The sequence below is a fragment of the Ambystoma mexicanum genome, chromosome 3p, assembly GCF_040938575.1.
Source record: "Ambystoma mexicanum isolate Mex_15411 chromosome 3p, UKY_AmexF1_1, whole genome shotgun sequence".
Classification (NCBI taxonomy): domain Eukaryota; kingdom Metazoa; phylum Chordata; class Amphibia; order Caudata; family Ambystomatidae; genus Ambystoma; species Ambystoma mexicanum.
This window is the reverse complement of record NC_090925.1, coordinates 523,904,423-523,917,021: the sequence shown is the minus strand read 5'-3', so window position 1 is coordinate 523,917,021 and position 12,599 is coordinate 523,904,423. Positions and strand designations below refer to the sequence as shown.

Sequence of the window (12,599 nt, the reverse complement as noted above, 5' to 3'; positions counted from 1 at the left end):
TGCTAGGACGGGCGGAGGGGGCTATAGCCCCCGGTCTTTTGGTTGTAGCCCCGGATAGAATCTCAGAGGCTACAACCAAAAGACTAGCTAGCCCCCAGTTCCAACGGTCCCGACATTAGTGTAGACCCGGATCTTTACCAGACCTAGCAACACCCCTGCCTGTCCAGCCCCCACCGCATGAGGGTGGAATAAGGACTGCAGGTTTAATCGTGAGGGCTCTGAAGCAGAAGACTAAATGTGACAGGAAGACACGGGCTACTTTCACACCGGGAAAACAAGCCCCACCACCCACACAGCCCCGGCACATCATTACATATTTAAGCAAAGTCCCAAAGCATCTGTGCTTTTTGGAAGACTCATGTTTATATGTACAAAAATGTGCCTTCTAAAAACTCTCCAGCTCAGTTGATGGCACTAGAGCACTCCATGTCACCACGGACACTCCATTCCAGTCCCCAGATTTGCTTTCACTTTAGTTTCACTAAAAGTCCAGTATCTCCAGTTAAAGTGACCCAAGACTCTAAGTCCCAGAATGAAGCTGGCAGAGAAATGAAAACCCGGGATGGGGCCATGTGTCCGTGATGACATGGAGTCATCAGGTAATCTCATGAAAAACACCCCTTCCTAATGTTCCTATGCATAGCTCTTCTGTTACCTTCATTTTGGAGGGCATAGCCCCCAGAGTACTCATAGCCTTCCGGCTTGCATCTAGTCCAGTGGTATTTAACCCTTTTTATATCGAGACTCCCTCAGTCACCGAGTAAAAATATGGTTTCCGGGCCCCCACACAAGCTGTAACAGCTTATATTGTCTACTAAGTGCTTATGCTTTCACTGAAAACAGCTCTGTAATCCCTTTTTACGGAGTGTCGCAACCCACCACCCTTCCCAGACATCCTTCGGGGACCCCTGGTGCAGAGGGGCGGGGGAGGGGTCAACCCCAGAGTTTGAAGACCACTGATCTAGTGTGATGCTTTTCAACAAACAAACTCAAGCAGAGCCTGAATGCTCGCAAAATACCCATTCTAATGAATAATTCCAAGCCACACAGTTGCCAACACTGGGGTTTCATTCAACAAAGTGGCTCATTCAGGGCGTTGCTGTGGTGGTTCAACTTCAACAATCGCACAGGGGCAGCAAATTAGAACGGCGTGTAAACAGAAAGACCAGGAGTGGAGCATGATATCCCTGCCACCCCGTGACATAGGATACAACCAGGAAAGGGCCTTCACCCATATTAACCTTGGTTGATGAAGGTCAATGAATTCAACAATAGATCTTAACATATCTTAATACCCTACATATAACCCCAATAATATAGCAAGGCTTCAATAAAAAAAAGTAGCTTAAAAAAAAGAAAGACTACACCAGGTTAATAACGGGCCCTCTGCAAAAGGCTGGCGAGTAAAGGACCATGTTCTCAGAATCGCTCCAGGTGTAGAGTTTCAAAATATGCAAGGCATGTTCCAGAAGCCTTTGCACTGCCTTCCTATCCATCTTCGTCAAATAGAAGGGTGTGCTACATACCTCCGACATGACAGCAAGACATGCTATAGCAGCACCCCCACCCTCAAGAAGTCTGTCCTCACCTTGTAAGGAAGACAATGTCACAGAAAGACGTGCCCTTAAATAGACTGGTCCCCCAGGGATACAGAAATAGAAAGAGTACTAGGATTTCAACTCTCTGCCAATCAGTTCTAAGCTGTACAAAATTTGTCGGCCATCTTAAGAAGGAAGTCTTCCAGTTACTTGAAAAAGCAGCCCCAAAAGCTGAACCACAGGGAAAGAAAGTGTTCTTAGTCTGAAACACACAAACTAAGATAGTTTGGCAATACTTTGACAATTACTGGCAACAAGTGCGTTAAGTGGCTATTTTTAGAATTAAATATGTTATCCTTCCCCCTGTGTTCAATTTGTACAATCCATCTTGAAGGGGGGCTGTTATTCCACTATCATTTTCAGAGAACAGGTCAGGTGTGAATGCATTCCGTGAGTGAGATTGGGGCAAATCAGTGGCGCAGTGGCTCATAAGAGTCTGGTTTTCGCACTGTATGTCCCCTTGTCCCCAAATGCTTCTGTAAAAATAGTCACATTCCCCACTTACTAAAAAGGGCTTTCAATCAAGTCTTGGTCAGAGCAATAAGGGTGAACGCAGGTCAGGTTCAGGGACAAAGACAGTGGAAACGTCCGCGTCTCTTTTTAATGCCAGAAAACCAGAGGGCTCGGAATATAAAAAGAGCAGAACAGATGAAAGAATGGGTGGGTGTGGGGTGGGAACGCGCAACAGAGAGAGATAGTGTTAGAGAGAGTGAAGAAAACAAGGCAGGGTGCAAAGGAGAGGGAGGAATACAAGTGACAGAACGCGTGCACACACCCACTGCCACAATATTGTTCCAACTGTGCCACCCGTAGACAATATCATTAACTGTGCATGCAACTATGCTGTGACAAAGTCCCCAAAACTCAGACAAATATGTTTACTTATTATGTTTGCACCTTAAAAGTATGCACTAAGGATGACATGGCGCTGAATGCCTAAATATAGCCGAAATTTAGAGGACATGACACACAAAAAAATATATACTAGTGATTCTAGCCTATCCGTGGGCTTACCCATGCTGCTCTGTTACTGTCACATCGTTGGTGTCCTTCTTTTATGTCTAGTCTAATCCATTGTCAACAATGTCCCTATTGTTCATGGTAAAATCCCTTCACCCTAGTGTAATGTCACCTTTCAGAGGCTCCGCAGCCTTTTGGGTAATATTCTAATTTCCCTGCAGGCCAGCCAGCCTCTGTCCTAGTCTCTGAGGGCGGTGGGTAAATAACTAGGGTGACCAGACATCGGTTTTGCCGGGACTGTCCCGGTATTTGGTGCTCTGTCCCCCTTTCTCAAGATTATGGTCCCATTGGAAAATGCAATGGTCCTGGTTTTTGGTAGCAGGTCTTCATAGCTGGCAGGCAGGAATGCACAATCTCGCACAGAAGAAATGCTGCATTTTAAAATTTAAAATAGTGTTAGTTTGTGATTGATTATATGTGTTACTTTGAACAGTAAGACTTAAACCCCCATTCTCCTACAGACGCTACTGAAGTCTAGTGCCTTGACAGCCACTTTCAAGAGATAGTCCTACTTTTAAGTTAGTTGTCCAGTCTCGGTGTTTTACTTTTTAAATCTGGTCACCCTATATATAGCGCTGTGTCGTGTTTTGTGAAAGGCCCACTAGTGACTCCATGTCCCCAAACCTTCAGGTTGGAAGGATATAGCATTGCAGGAGTTAAACGTACACCGAACTGATCCCAGGCTGGAGGAAAGAGTGGGGGGTGGGAGGGAAGAGTGCTGCACGAACCAGGTGTAACATGCCAGCTCTGTACTGTGTGTCCTTGGGCTGCAATTCTGCATTGTGAACGCACGCTGTGAATTTCTCCCACAGAGTTCAAGGCCGCCTTCGACATGTTCGACACTGATGGCGGCGGTGACATCAGCACCAAGGAATTGGGCACAGTCATGAGGATGCTGGGCCAGACACCAACCAAGGAAGAGCTGGACGCCATCATTGAGGAAGTAGATGAAGATGGTGAGTTGGCCCCTCCCCCAACAGGCGCATGTGTTCAGCTGCACTCACGGAGGAGGCCTGTGTGATTGGATGTGACCACGCTTAGACATGAGGGGTAAACCCATGGAGAGCCCCAGATGTGACAGGGTTCCTCGTACATACATGTGAAGGACGCGGTTCAGCTGTGGGGGGAGCCATACTGTAATACTGTATGGCAGGGTGCAGTATAGATGACATATGAGGCGGCACGGGCTCACTGTTACTTTTGGGGGAGCCAGGCTTTTGCCAGATTGTGACAGGATCCCTGGTAGAGAAATGACGGTGGGCGGGGTCACATTTGCCCGTGGAGAGTCGGGCATTGGGATGATGTGAGGGGTGAGGGTTCGTTCAGCTGTCCTCGTGCGGGGGCTTCCAGGTGACGGGGGTTGACTCTTGGGGTTTTTAAGTGAGTGTAGGGGGTGCTGCGACGGTTGCACGTGTAGCTGAAGTGTTGCCCCGGTTGGGGGCATGCAGACGTTCGGGTGTTGTACACATGCCCCCCGCCGCCCAGTGTTTTGAATGAACTTGCCCATTTCGTCTTCCAGGCAGCGGTACCATCGACTTCGAGGAGTTCTTGGTCATGATGGTGCACCAGATGAAGGAGGACGCGCAGGGCAAAAGTGAGGAGGAGCTGGCCGAATGCTTCCGCATCTTCGACAAGTGAGTCCCTCCCTTCCCCCCTCCTTCTCCCAGAGCATCCTCTTCACCGAGGACCACTCCCGGCTCCTAGGTGAACGCAGATAGGGACTGCACTCACCTGCACTGTCCTGGCATGGCGGCCAGGGGGCGCCCACGTCACGCGCAAACTTTCAAAGTCTTGTGTTTCCACCGAAATCACTTCGAGTTCTGGGACTTGTTTCCTTTTTCGATTATTGATGTTAATACTGCCCTACACGTCCTAGCATGAAAGGTGATGTTGGCGAAAAACAAAAGGGCTTCTTTCTACCTGTGGTTTAGTTTTTCTCATTATGAAGATGATGGTTGAAGGGGCAGTGATGTAAACTAAACAATCGAGTGGATGGATGAGTGTCATCGAACCACGTGCTGCGTGACCTTATTGAAAAACGGTCAGCTTTCAGTGGGGAGTCTGTAGCGCTCAGCCACATTTCAGCACTCAGCAGCGCTTTACAAGCAGGGATGTCGATTCACCAAAATGTCGGTGTTAGTGGAAGTGACATCACACACCTGATGATAGCATAGGAAGTGATGTTGCATGACCTTTGACCTGGGGGGCTTCAGTTCCTCTTTAACCCTGGTCACACCACCGGAGTTGGCTTGCAGGTGTAAAACAGAAGTACATATATGTACATTTTTTAAAATACCGGATAGGTACTAAAGCAGGCAACACTATTTTAGATACCAACCACATATTAACAAGGGTGATGCCTTCATATGCCATGGATGGGGTCATGATATGATAGGGTTAAATCTAACAGAATCAACATAGGCAGAGGCACTGCCATAGATATGCCACGTGAGCGTTGTATGGCCAGTTACTTCCATATTATGCCAGTTATAGCTGCATGTCAGGTATTGTCATTATATGTTAAGTAGAGCCCCTACTTTGCCAGTTGCTGAGATATTACATTATCCAAAAATCCAATAGATGCAAGTCCCAACAATGCACAGGAGCATTAATGCTTTAATTCATGATAATGATTTGCAAGTTATATAGCGCTTTCATCCAAAGCACTGTACATAGTACATATGTAAGCACAATTATCATTGTATCTGTAGTTGGTACTCATTTATCAACTTCGGAACAATGAAAGGCTATGTTGGCCTTGCCGGGATTCAAAGCTGCAACCTGCAGATCAAACATCGATTGCAGCAGTGAGCGCTCAACTCGGTGAGCTATGTTACTGCTTTGTTTTTAAAAATGCAGATTCACAGTAAGAAAGCATGTCAAAACTGGCTGCACAATGTAGGCTAGACAAGTAATAGCACTTACCATGTTTGCTTTAGCCTTGATGACGCACAGTAAAACATTCCATGCCACAGTAAGACACACCTAGATGGGTTGCACCAAAATACCAGTCTAACCACGTAATAACACTTATGCTTAGGTTATCATAGATGCCCAGAAAAATATACCATGCCACAGTAAGGAAAGGCTATACTGGCTGCACCTACATGCCAGTCTAGCCAGGTAATTACACTTAACATGATTGCTTTATCAGCAGCAATGGCGAGTACAAAATGTCAAGCCACAGTAAGAGATTGCTAGACTAGCTGCAACAAAATGCTATTCTAGCCACGCAATAACACTTATGATGCTTACTTCATTATATATGATCAGAACATATGCCATGACACAGTAAGAAAAGGCTGGCTGCTCCCAAATGCCAGGCTAGACAGGTAAACACACTTGTCATGCCTATTTTACTATAGATGGCCAGTAAAAATGTCATGCCACAGTAAGAAATGACTAGACTGGCTTTACCAAAATGCCAGTCTAGCCACTAATACATATCATGCCTGTTTTATCATTGATGAGCTTTATGCATTAGTGCACCCCTCTGCTGCCCTACCCTTTGCACACGCCCCCTCTCCTTCCCACTCTCCTCCTCCAACCCCCCAAATCAACTCCTCAGCCTAGCATTACCTCAACGTCCCTCTTCTTCGTACCAGTACGTATGTATGCAGCAAAGTGCTTTAAAGGCAAGCACTGGGACGAGGAAGAATGGGACTAGGAGTAATAAAGATTACAAGTGAGTAATCCAGGTATTTAACACAAGCACACACATTCACACGCCACTGCTCATTTACACATGCACTCATTCACCATTCACTCACCCAAGCATGCCCAGCCACCTAAACATCATGCCCTCATTCACACATTACATGATATATACACACATGTACATTACATGATATATACACACGCACACATATACACTTTTACGTTTAAAAACATTTTCTTACCTTCCAGAATCCATCCTCTGCAGGCATGACTCTGGCTCCCATTCTCCAGCAGAGGTGTAGACACAGTAGGGACTGCACAGGCACGGCCCACCCACAATGTGTAAATGCCCACTCAGCAGCGCTGTGTGGGCATTTACAGATGTTAATGTCACTGCGGTGGGCCCAAATACATTAGCCTGAGGCCCCACTTGTTAGCCACTCCTGCCTAACCCTCTGTACTCCGGCTCGCACGCAAGGCCTGTCATGCTCAGCAGAGCACGGGAGCCAGAGCCATCCATGTTCTGGGGAGTTGTGGGGGCTCGGGTTTCAGATTGAATATCATTTATTTTTGAAGTCACTCTCACAGACTTCAAAAATACATTATTTCCGTTATGGAAACCCAAAACTGGAATTATTTATTTTTGAAGACCGAGCCCTCCCCAAGGGGCTGCAGAAGCAGTGCCAGGGGATGCATGGGGGTTCCTCCCCTAGGGACCCCCAAATGAGGTCCCTGTTCACAAGCCTCTAAAATCACAGGCCCTTGTGCACCTACCCATTCTTTTATGTGATGCTCACTCCAGGGTTTAGATAAGCCCTTTCCCCAAGACATGTTGAGGCAGTTTCATGTGTGCTCTGCGTGCCACATTATAAATACGGATAACAGATAACTTCATGCCACCTGGGCGCCCATGGGCTTTCCTTCCTCAAATTGCATTCTGGCACTTGTAGCCTGTGTCACTTCAATTGAATAAGTGAGACCTAAACATTAGCAGGAAGGTAGTGGGGTGTTCCTGGTCGCTCATAGTCCTCTGGTAAACTTCATTTGACATTCTCGGGGGGTAGAGTCTAACCTAGCCATACCACCCTCCTGGTACCCAAGAACGTTATGTGGGCGATAAAAACAACGAGAGTTTAGGAAGCACACGTGTGCGGTGACGACTATGAACCAATACCGGGTTAATTTATCTGTGCACTTTGTGAGTATACGTTATTATGATTGGTGGCAGCGACTGGCATTCCGGAACTCGAGCAGCACGTGGGCCTCCGCTCCTCTTACCAGCATGCGTGCTTGAAGCACCCTGGCATCGCTGCCGCCATAGTCCCTGATGGAGCGTGGGTGAAAGGATGTCACATGCAGAATAATCACCCATGCACTGCAGTCCATTGTTTATTTTTAATGGTGGCATTTCCGGAAAGGGCTAACACGGGCTCTGACGTCACTCACCAGGCTCCCCTATCCTGCGAGCTACTCGCCTATTCTCAGCCGTATTCTTGCCAGCTGTTGTTAATTGTGCCAGTATGTGTGATGTGCAACTGTAACTATTTCACCCAGTTCCAGGGCTGAAGTATCTAGGTCCGCAATACTCCCCTAGACCCATTATAACCCCAGTTCACTTGTCGCCTCCCCCCCTCTATTAGGAACGCCGATGGCTACATTGATGGAGAGGAGCTGGGCGAGATCCTGCGCTCATCTGGGGAGGCCATCACGGAAGAGGAGATTGAGGAACTCATGAAGGATGGAGACAAAAACAATGACGGCAAAATCGACTTTGATGGTGAGAATAAGCGCACCTTTGGCCCCATGGTCAAGTGTTGGGGGGCTGTGTCTGCATGTGAGGGGGGGGCACTGTTCGATAAACCCTGTCCTGCAATGGGTGGCTGGACTTACCTCAGTGTTAGGTGAAGGTTGTCTTGTTCCTGCCTCACAGTCTTGAGGCGAGCGCTCACTCTTCGACAAGTGTCAGGGGATGAGTGGGCAGTTCTATACCAGCAGTCTGGCAATGGGCGGCTAGACATACCTCGGTGTCAGGTGATGGTTGGGGTGTTCCTGGTTCACAGTCAAGAGTTGAACACTGACTCTTGTACTAGCATCAGGTGATGGCTAGGGTGTTCTTGGTTCACTATCAGGAGATGAACACTGACTCTTGTACTAGCATCGGGTGATGGCTGGGGTGTTCCTGGTTCACAGTCCGTAGATGAACACCGACTCTTGTACTAGCATCGGGTGATGGCTGGGGTGTTCCTGGTTCACAGTCAGGAGTTAAACACTAACTCTTGTACTAGCATCAGGTGATGGTTGGGGTGTTCCTGGTTCACAGTCAGGAGTTGAACACTAACTCTTGTACTAGCATCAGGTAATGGCTGGTGTGTTCCTGGTTCACAGTCAGGAGATGAACACCGACTCTTGTACTAGCATCAGGTGATGGCTAGGGTGTTCCTGGTTCACAGTCAGGAGTTGAACTCCGACTCTTGTACTACCATCGGGTGATGGCTGGGGTGTTCCTGGTTCACAGTCAGGAGATGAGCACCAACTCTTCTACTAGCATCATGCGATGGTTGGGGTGTTCCTGGTTCACAGTCAGGAGATGAACACCGACTCTTGTACTAGCATCAGGCGATGGTTGGGGTGTTCCTGGTTCACAGTCAGGAGATGAACATTGACTCTTGTACTAGCATCAGGTGATGGTTTGGGCTGTTCAGTACATGCAGCCCATGACTGGGTGGATGAACGTACCTCAGCGTTCGGTGTTGGGTGGGCGTGTTCTTGGTCCAGATTTGGCACTTTTGTCATGGCATCATGTGATACAGGACTGTTGTAGACATGCAGTCAGGCAATGGGCATCTGTATTTAATTCACAGTTAGTTGGTGGGTGTGCTATTGGCAAGCGACAGATGGTTGTGCATCTCTGGAGGTCATTGGGTGGATTACTCTATGAACGGAACTAGGCAATGGGGAATGGATTCATGCTGCAGTGTCATCATCATAGGTGCTCGTGCTGCTTAGTCGGGCACTACCTGGGTAGGTGATTGTCTTCTGGTAAGGTGATTTGTAGTGTTTTTCCACCACCAGGCCATCGGTGGGTGTATGCACTTCATACAGTGGTAATGTCTATTATACGTGCCATGGGTGCACGTGATTGGTTGGTTGGGTTGGCTCAGTCATGTCATGAGCAAGTGTTTCTGTGTAAACGTTGAAGGATGGTATAACAGGTTCTTCTCTTTGGGCCACATGACGGTTGGGACATTGTAATCTCAAAGGTCAGTGATGGGCAGGTGGCCTAAATTCCTACGGTCCTATGAAGGAAGGATATACTTCTGCTCCTGGAAAGGTGATAGTTGGCTCTACTCCTTCAACTGAGATGGCAGCTGGCTGTGTAGTTTCCTGTGATGAGGTTTGACGGGTGGCTGCTCCTGTTCCATGGTTCAGCAATGTGTCACTGTGTGACTTCACTTTAGTGAGGGTACATATTTTTGTTACGCGTTCATTGCCGATGGTTGAATTCCTCCATCTTGAGAGTGGCACTTTTACCCAGCCCAGTTGCTTGCAGATGGTAATGGAAGGTATGTCGAGGGAGTAGTTAGTGTAGGGTGATATCGCAATAGCCATGTGCCGTTATGTGAGTTTGCACAGTGACGAATCGCTGGATTTGATGTTGACAGCTCTCTCCTTCCTCCCCCCTGCAGAGTTCCTCAAGATGATGGAGGGCGTGCAATAAGCAACAAGACATTCCTCTACCAGGCCCTGCTGCTGCCGTCACTTCCCCGGCCTTTCGAGACGTGCTGCACCTTTCACACACCCTGACAAGCACCTCCCTCTACACCTTGAAACAGGCCGTGAAGAGACTACTGCAGCGTTCACGCGGCCTGTCCTGTAGTGCCTCACATCCTTGCTGCCTCTTGACTGCTCACCAGGGCCTACCCCATGAAGACAATTTCTACTCTGGAGACCTGGCCTGTCCTTAAATGCCGAACGCCATTGATGCCGCTCCCATCTGCCCAGCGTGGCCTGTTGCATGAATCTACCTACTTCTCAGGAGATCTGGCGTGTCCTTGAGGGCCTTAGACCCTTCCAACTTCCCCATCAGCTCAACATGACCTGTTGCATGAAGCCACCTGCCGCTCAGAAGTTCAGGCAAGTCCTGGAGTGCCCCACATATTTTCTGGCACTCTGAGGAGCCCTCGGCCGCAGTACATCCGCCATTGCCGCCCTCTCTGAGTTCTGCGCTCTACAGCAAGCTGCTTCCAAAATGGCTGACGAGATCACCCAGCGGGTACCTCTGTCCTTTCAGCAGTCATTTCACTGTCTGTTTCTCTCGCCTATCCCACTTCTCATCCCAGAACCGTTCCGTAACATTATTTATAATATTCAGATCTCATTAAACGGTGACAATTTTAAAGAATGTGCTTGCTCCTTGGCGTTTTCTGTGTATTTGGAGGGAGTGGCAGTTTGAAAGGCGCATACCTTGATGGTGACTGGGGCACTCCTAATTCTTTACCCCCCTCACTATCGGCATTTTGTGGGATAACCACGTCTCCTTTGAACAGATGTTCCGCCAAAGTTAAGCGAAGCTGGCACTGCGCATTCATACTGTAAGTGCATGTGTAGTAACCCTGCTTCCTCTCCCTGTGCATCTGCATGCCCACCTCACTCGACTTTCCATAAGGCGCAAGCTAAACCAATCAGGGCAGGTTTTTTTGGAGGTGGGAGGTAGTAACAGGCAAGATCTTAGGATTAAGCGTGCTGCAATGACCCATTATGGCTACTTCACCTTGCACCTAAGCCATGGACCTTATACATTCCCAATGTGGGAGGAGATTCCCAAGCAATGAAGCAGCGAGTGGAAAGAGGACAGTCTAGGGTGGCCAGGCATCTGATTATCAAGTCCCTGACAGCTTCTTGCCATAAATGATCTATTTTATTTGTATGACACTCTTGCCCTGCCAAGAATGTCCCGGGAGGATAGCTCAGTGGCAACGTGCTCTCCTTGGAAACAAGACAACAAGAAGCAACACAGGTTCGATCCCCGGGTCAGCGCTTAGAAACCTCTGGGTATTAAGCGTGTTATAAATAACATATCATATCATGGTAGGACTGGAGGAGGTGCAAAATAGACACTGGAAGTGCGTATTATATTAAGCCTATTAGGGAAAGTAAACAAGTTACAACAGGGATCATGTCATGTCAAAATATTCTAAACACTGACTCGTTCATCATGGGCTTTTTAGCTAGTACAACACTCGTTCATAGAGTCCTGGGAAGGAACGCCTTTTTGAACCAAAAGGTTTTGCATATTTTTCTGTTATTTGTGGATTGTTAGATGTAAGAACGAGGTGAAAGTGGGCTTTACAACGAGGCGTGACTTAAATTCTGCACAGGTAAAGAAATAATGGTTCTTGGATCGTAGCAGAGTGTTTGATGTGGCAGCCATTTTATCCTCGCGTCCACATCCGGAGGCTCGCTGAATCAGTACATATATGGTTCAATGTTCCAAAAATGTCAGTGTTGACAAAAACGAAATGAGCACCAACCCTAGTGTGCTTTACGCGCTTAACGAGTCAAGCATGCAACCCTTTCATCACATGCATATTTGTCAACTATAAAGATCTCTTGGCAGTGTTATTCTCCCCAAATGCTCTCTGATTTTATGCAAAGCAGGCTGGACTCCACGCTGGTGTTAGTGGTCCCCCCCTTGTCCTTTATGGGTTTTTCAAAAGAGTGCCATCTTGAAATGATAACCTTCTATCAGAACATAATTCATAGGGTTATTCTAGGTTTTGATAATGTGTTTTGCTCAGTGCATTGTTCTTTTATGACTACTATGAACAATAGAAGTGATAATTACAAATAAACATTGTTACTTTTAAAAAAGAGTTAGTGTACAATGCTGATACAATTACACATTGTTTTAGTAGATGCTTTTGCCAAAAAAGCACCCCTCTCCCTTCAAGATATGTGTTATTTTTTCCCCTCATGTTGTGCTGCTGTCACCAACGGCTGGGGTGGCTCTAGACTCTAGCAAAAGCATACTTGACAACACAACTTGCCCCTCGTAGAAGGGAACACAGATAAAGAGTGAGAGAGAGATAGAGAGTGAGGCAGACAGAGTGCTAAACCAGCATATGACACACCAGGTACAGGTAGTTTGTATTATTGTATCATTGGGACAACAGACGATTCCATAACAGGCTGGGGGCGCATTGTCAACACCTCACCACACAAGAAAAGTGGTCAGCACCGTAGGACAAACACATAAACGTGCTAGAACGTCTAACAGTCAAGATGGCGTTGTGCACTTTTAACAAAATTCTGATCGGGAAGCGC

General features: G+C 47.4%; 1 protein-coding gene across 2 annotated transcripts in view; it reads left to right on the top strand.

The window, feature by feature from the left end:
* The window catches only part of TNNC2 (troponin C2, fast skeletal type), a 42,679-nt gene extending 32,002 nt beyond the window's left edge, over positions 1-10,677 (top strand). For both annotated transcript variants that reach the window (XM_069651225.1, XM_069651224.1), the window contains exons 3-6: positions 3,431-3,574; positions 4,138-4,252; positions 7,916-8,052; positions 9,962-10,677. In XM_069651225.1, coding sequence (XP_069507326.1) covers positions 3,431-3,574; positions 4,138-4,252; positions 7,916-8,052; positions 9,962-9,993 — 428 coding nt within the window. In that variant the 3' untranslated portion in view covers positions 9,994-10,677. The remainder of the gene's footprint in view (positions 1-3,430; positions 3,575-4,137; positions 4,253-7,915; positions 8,053-9,961) is intronic.
* Positions 10,678-12,599: the final 1,922 nt, after the last annotated feature.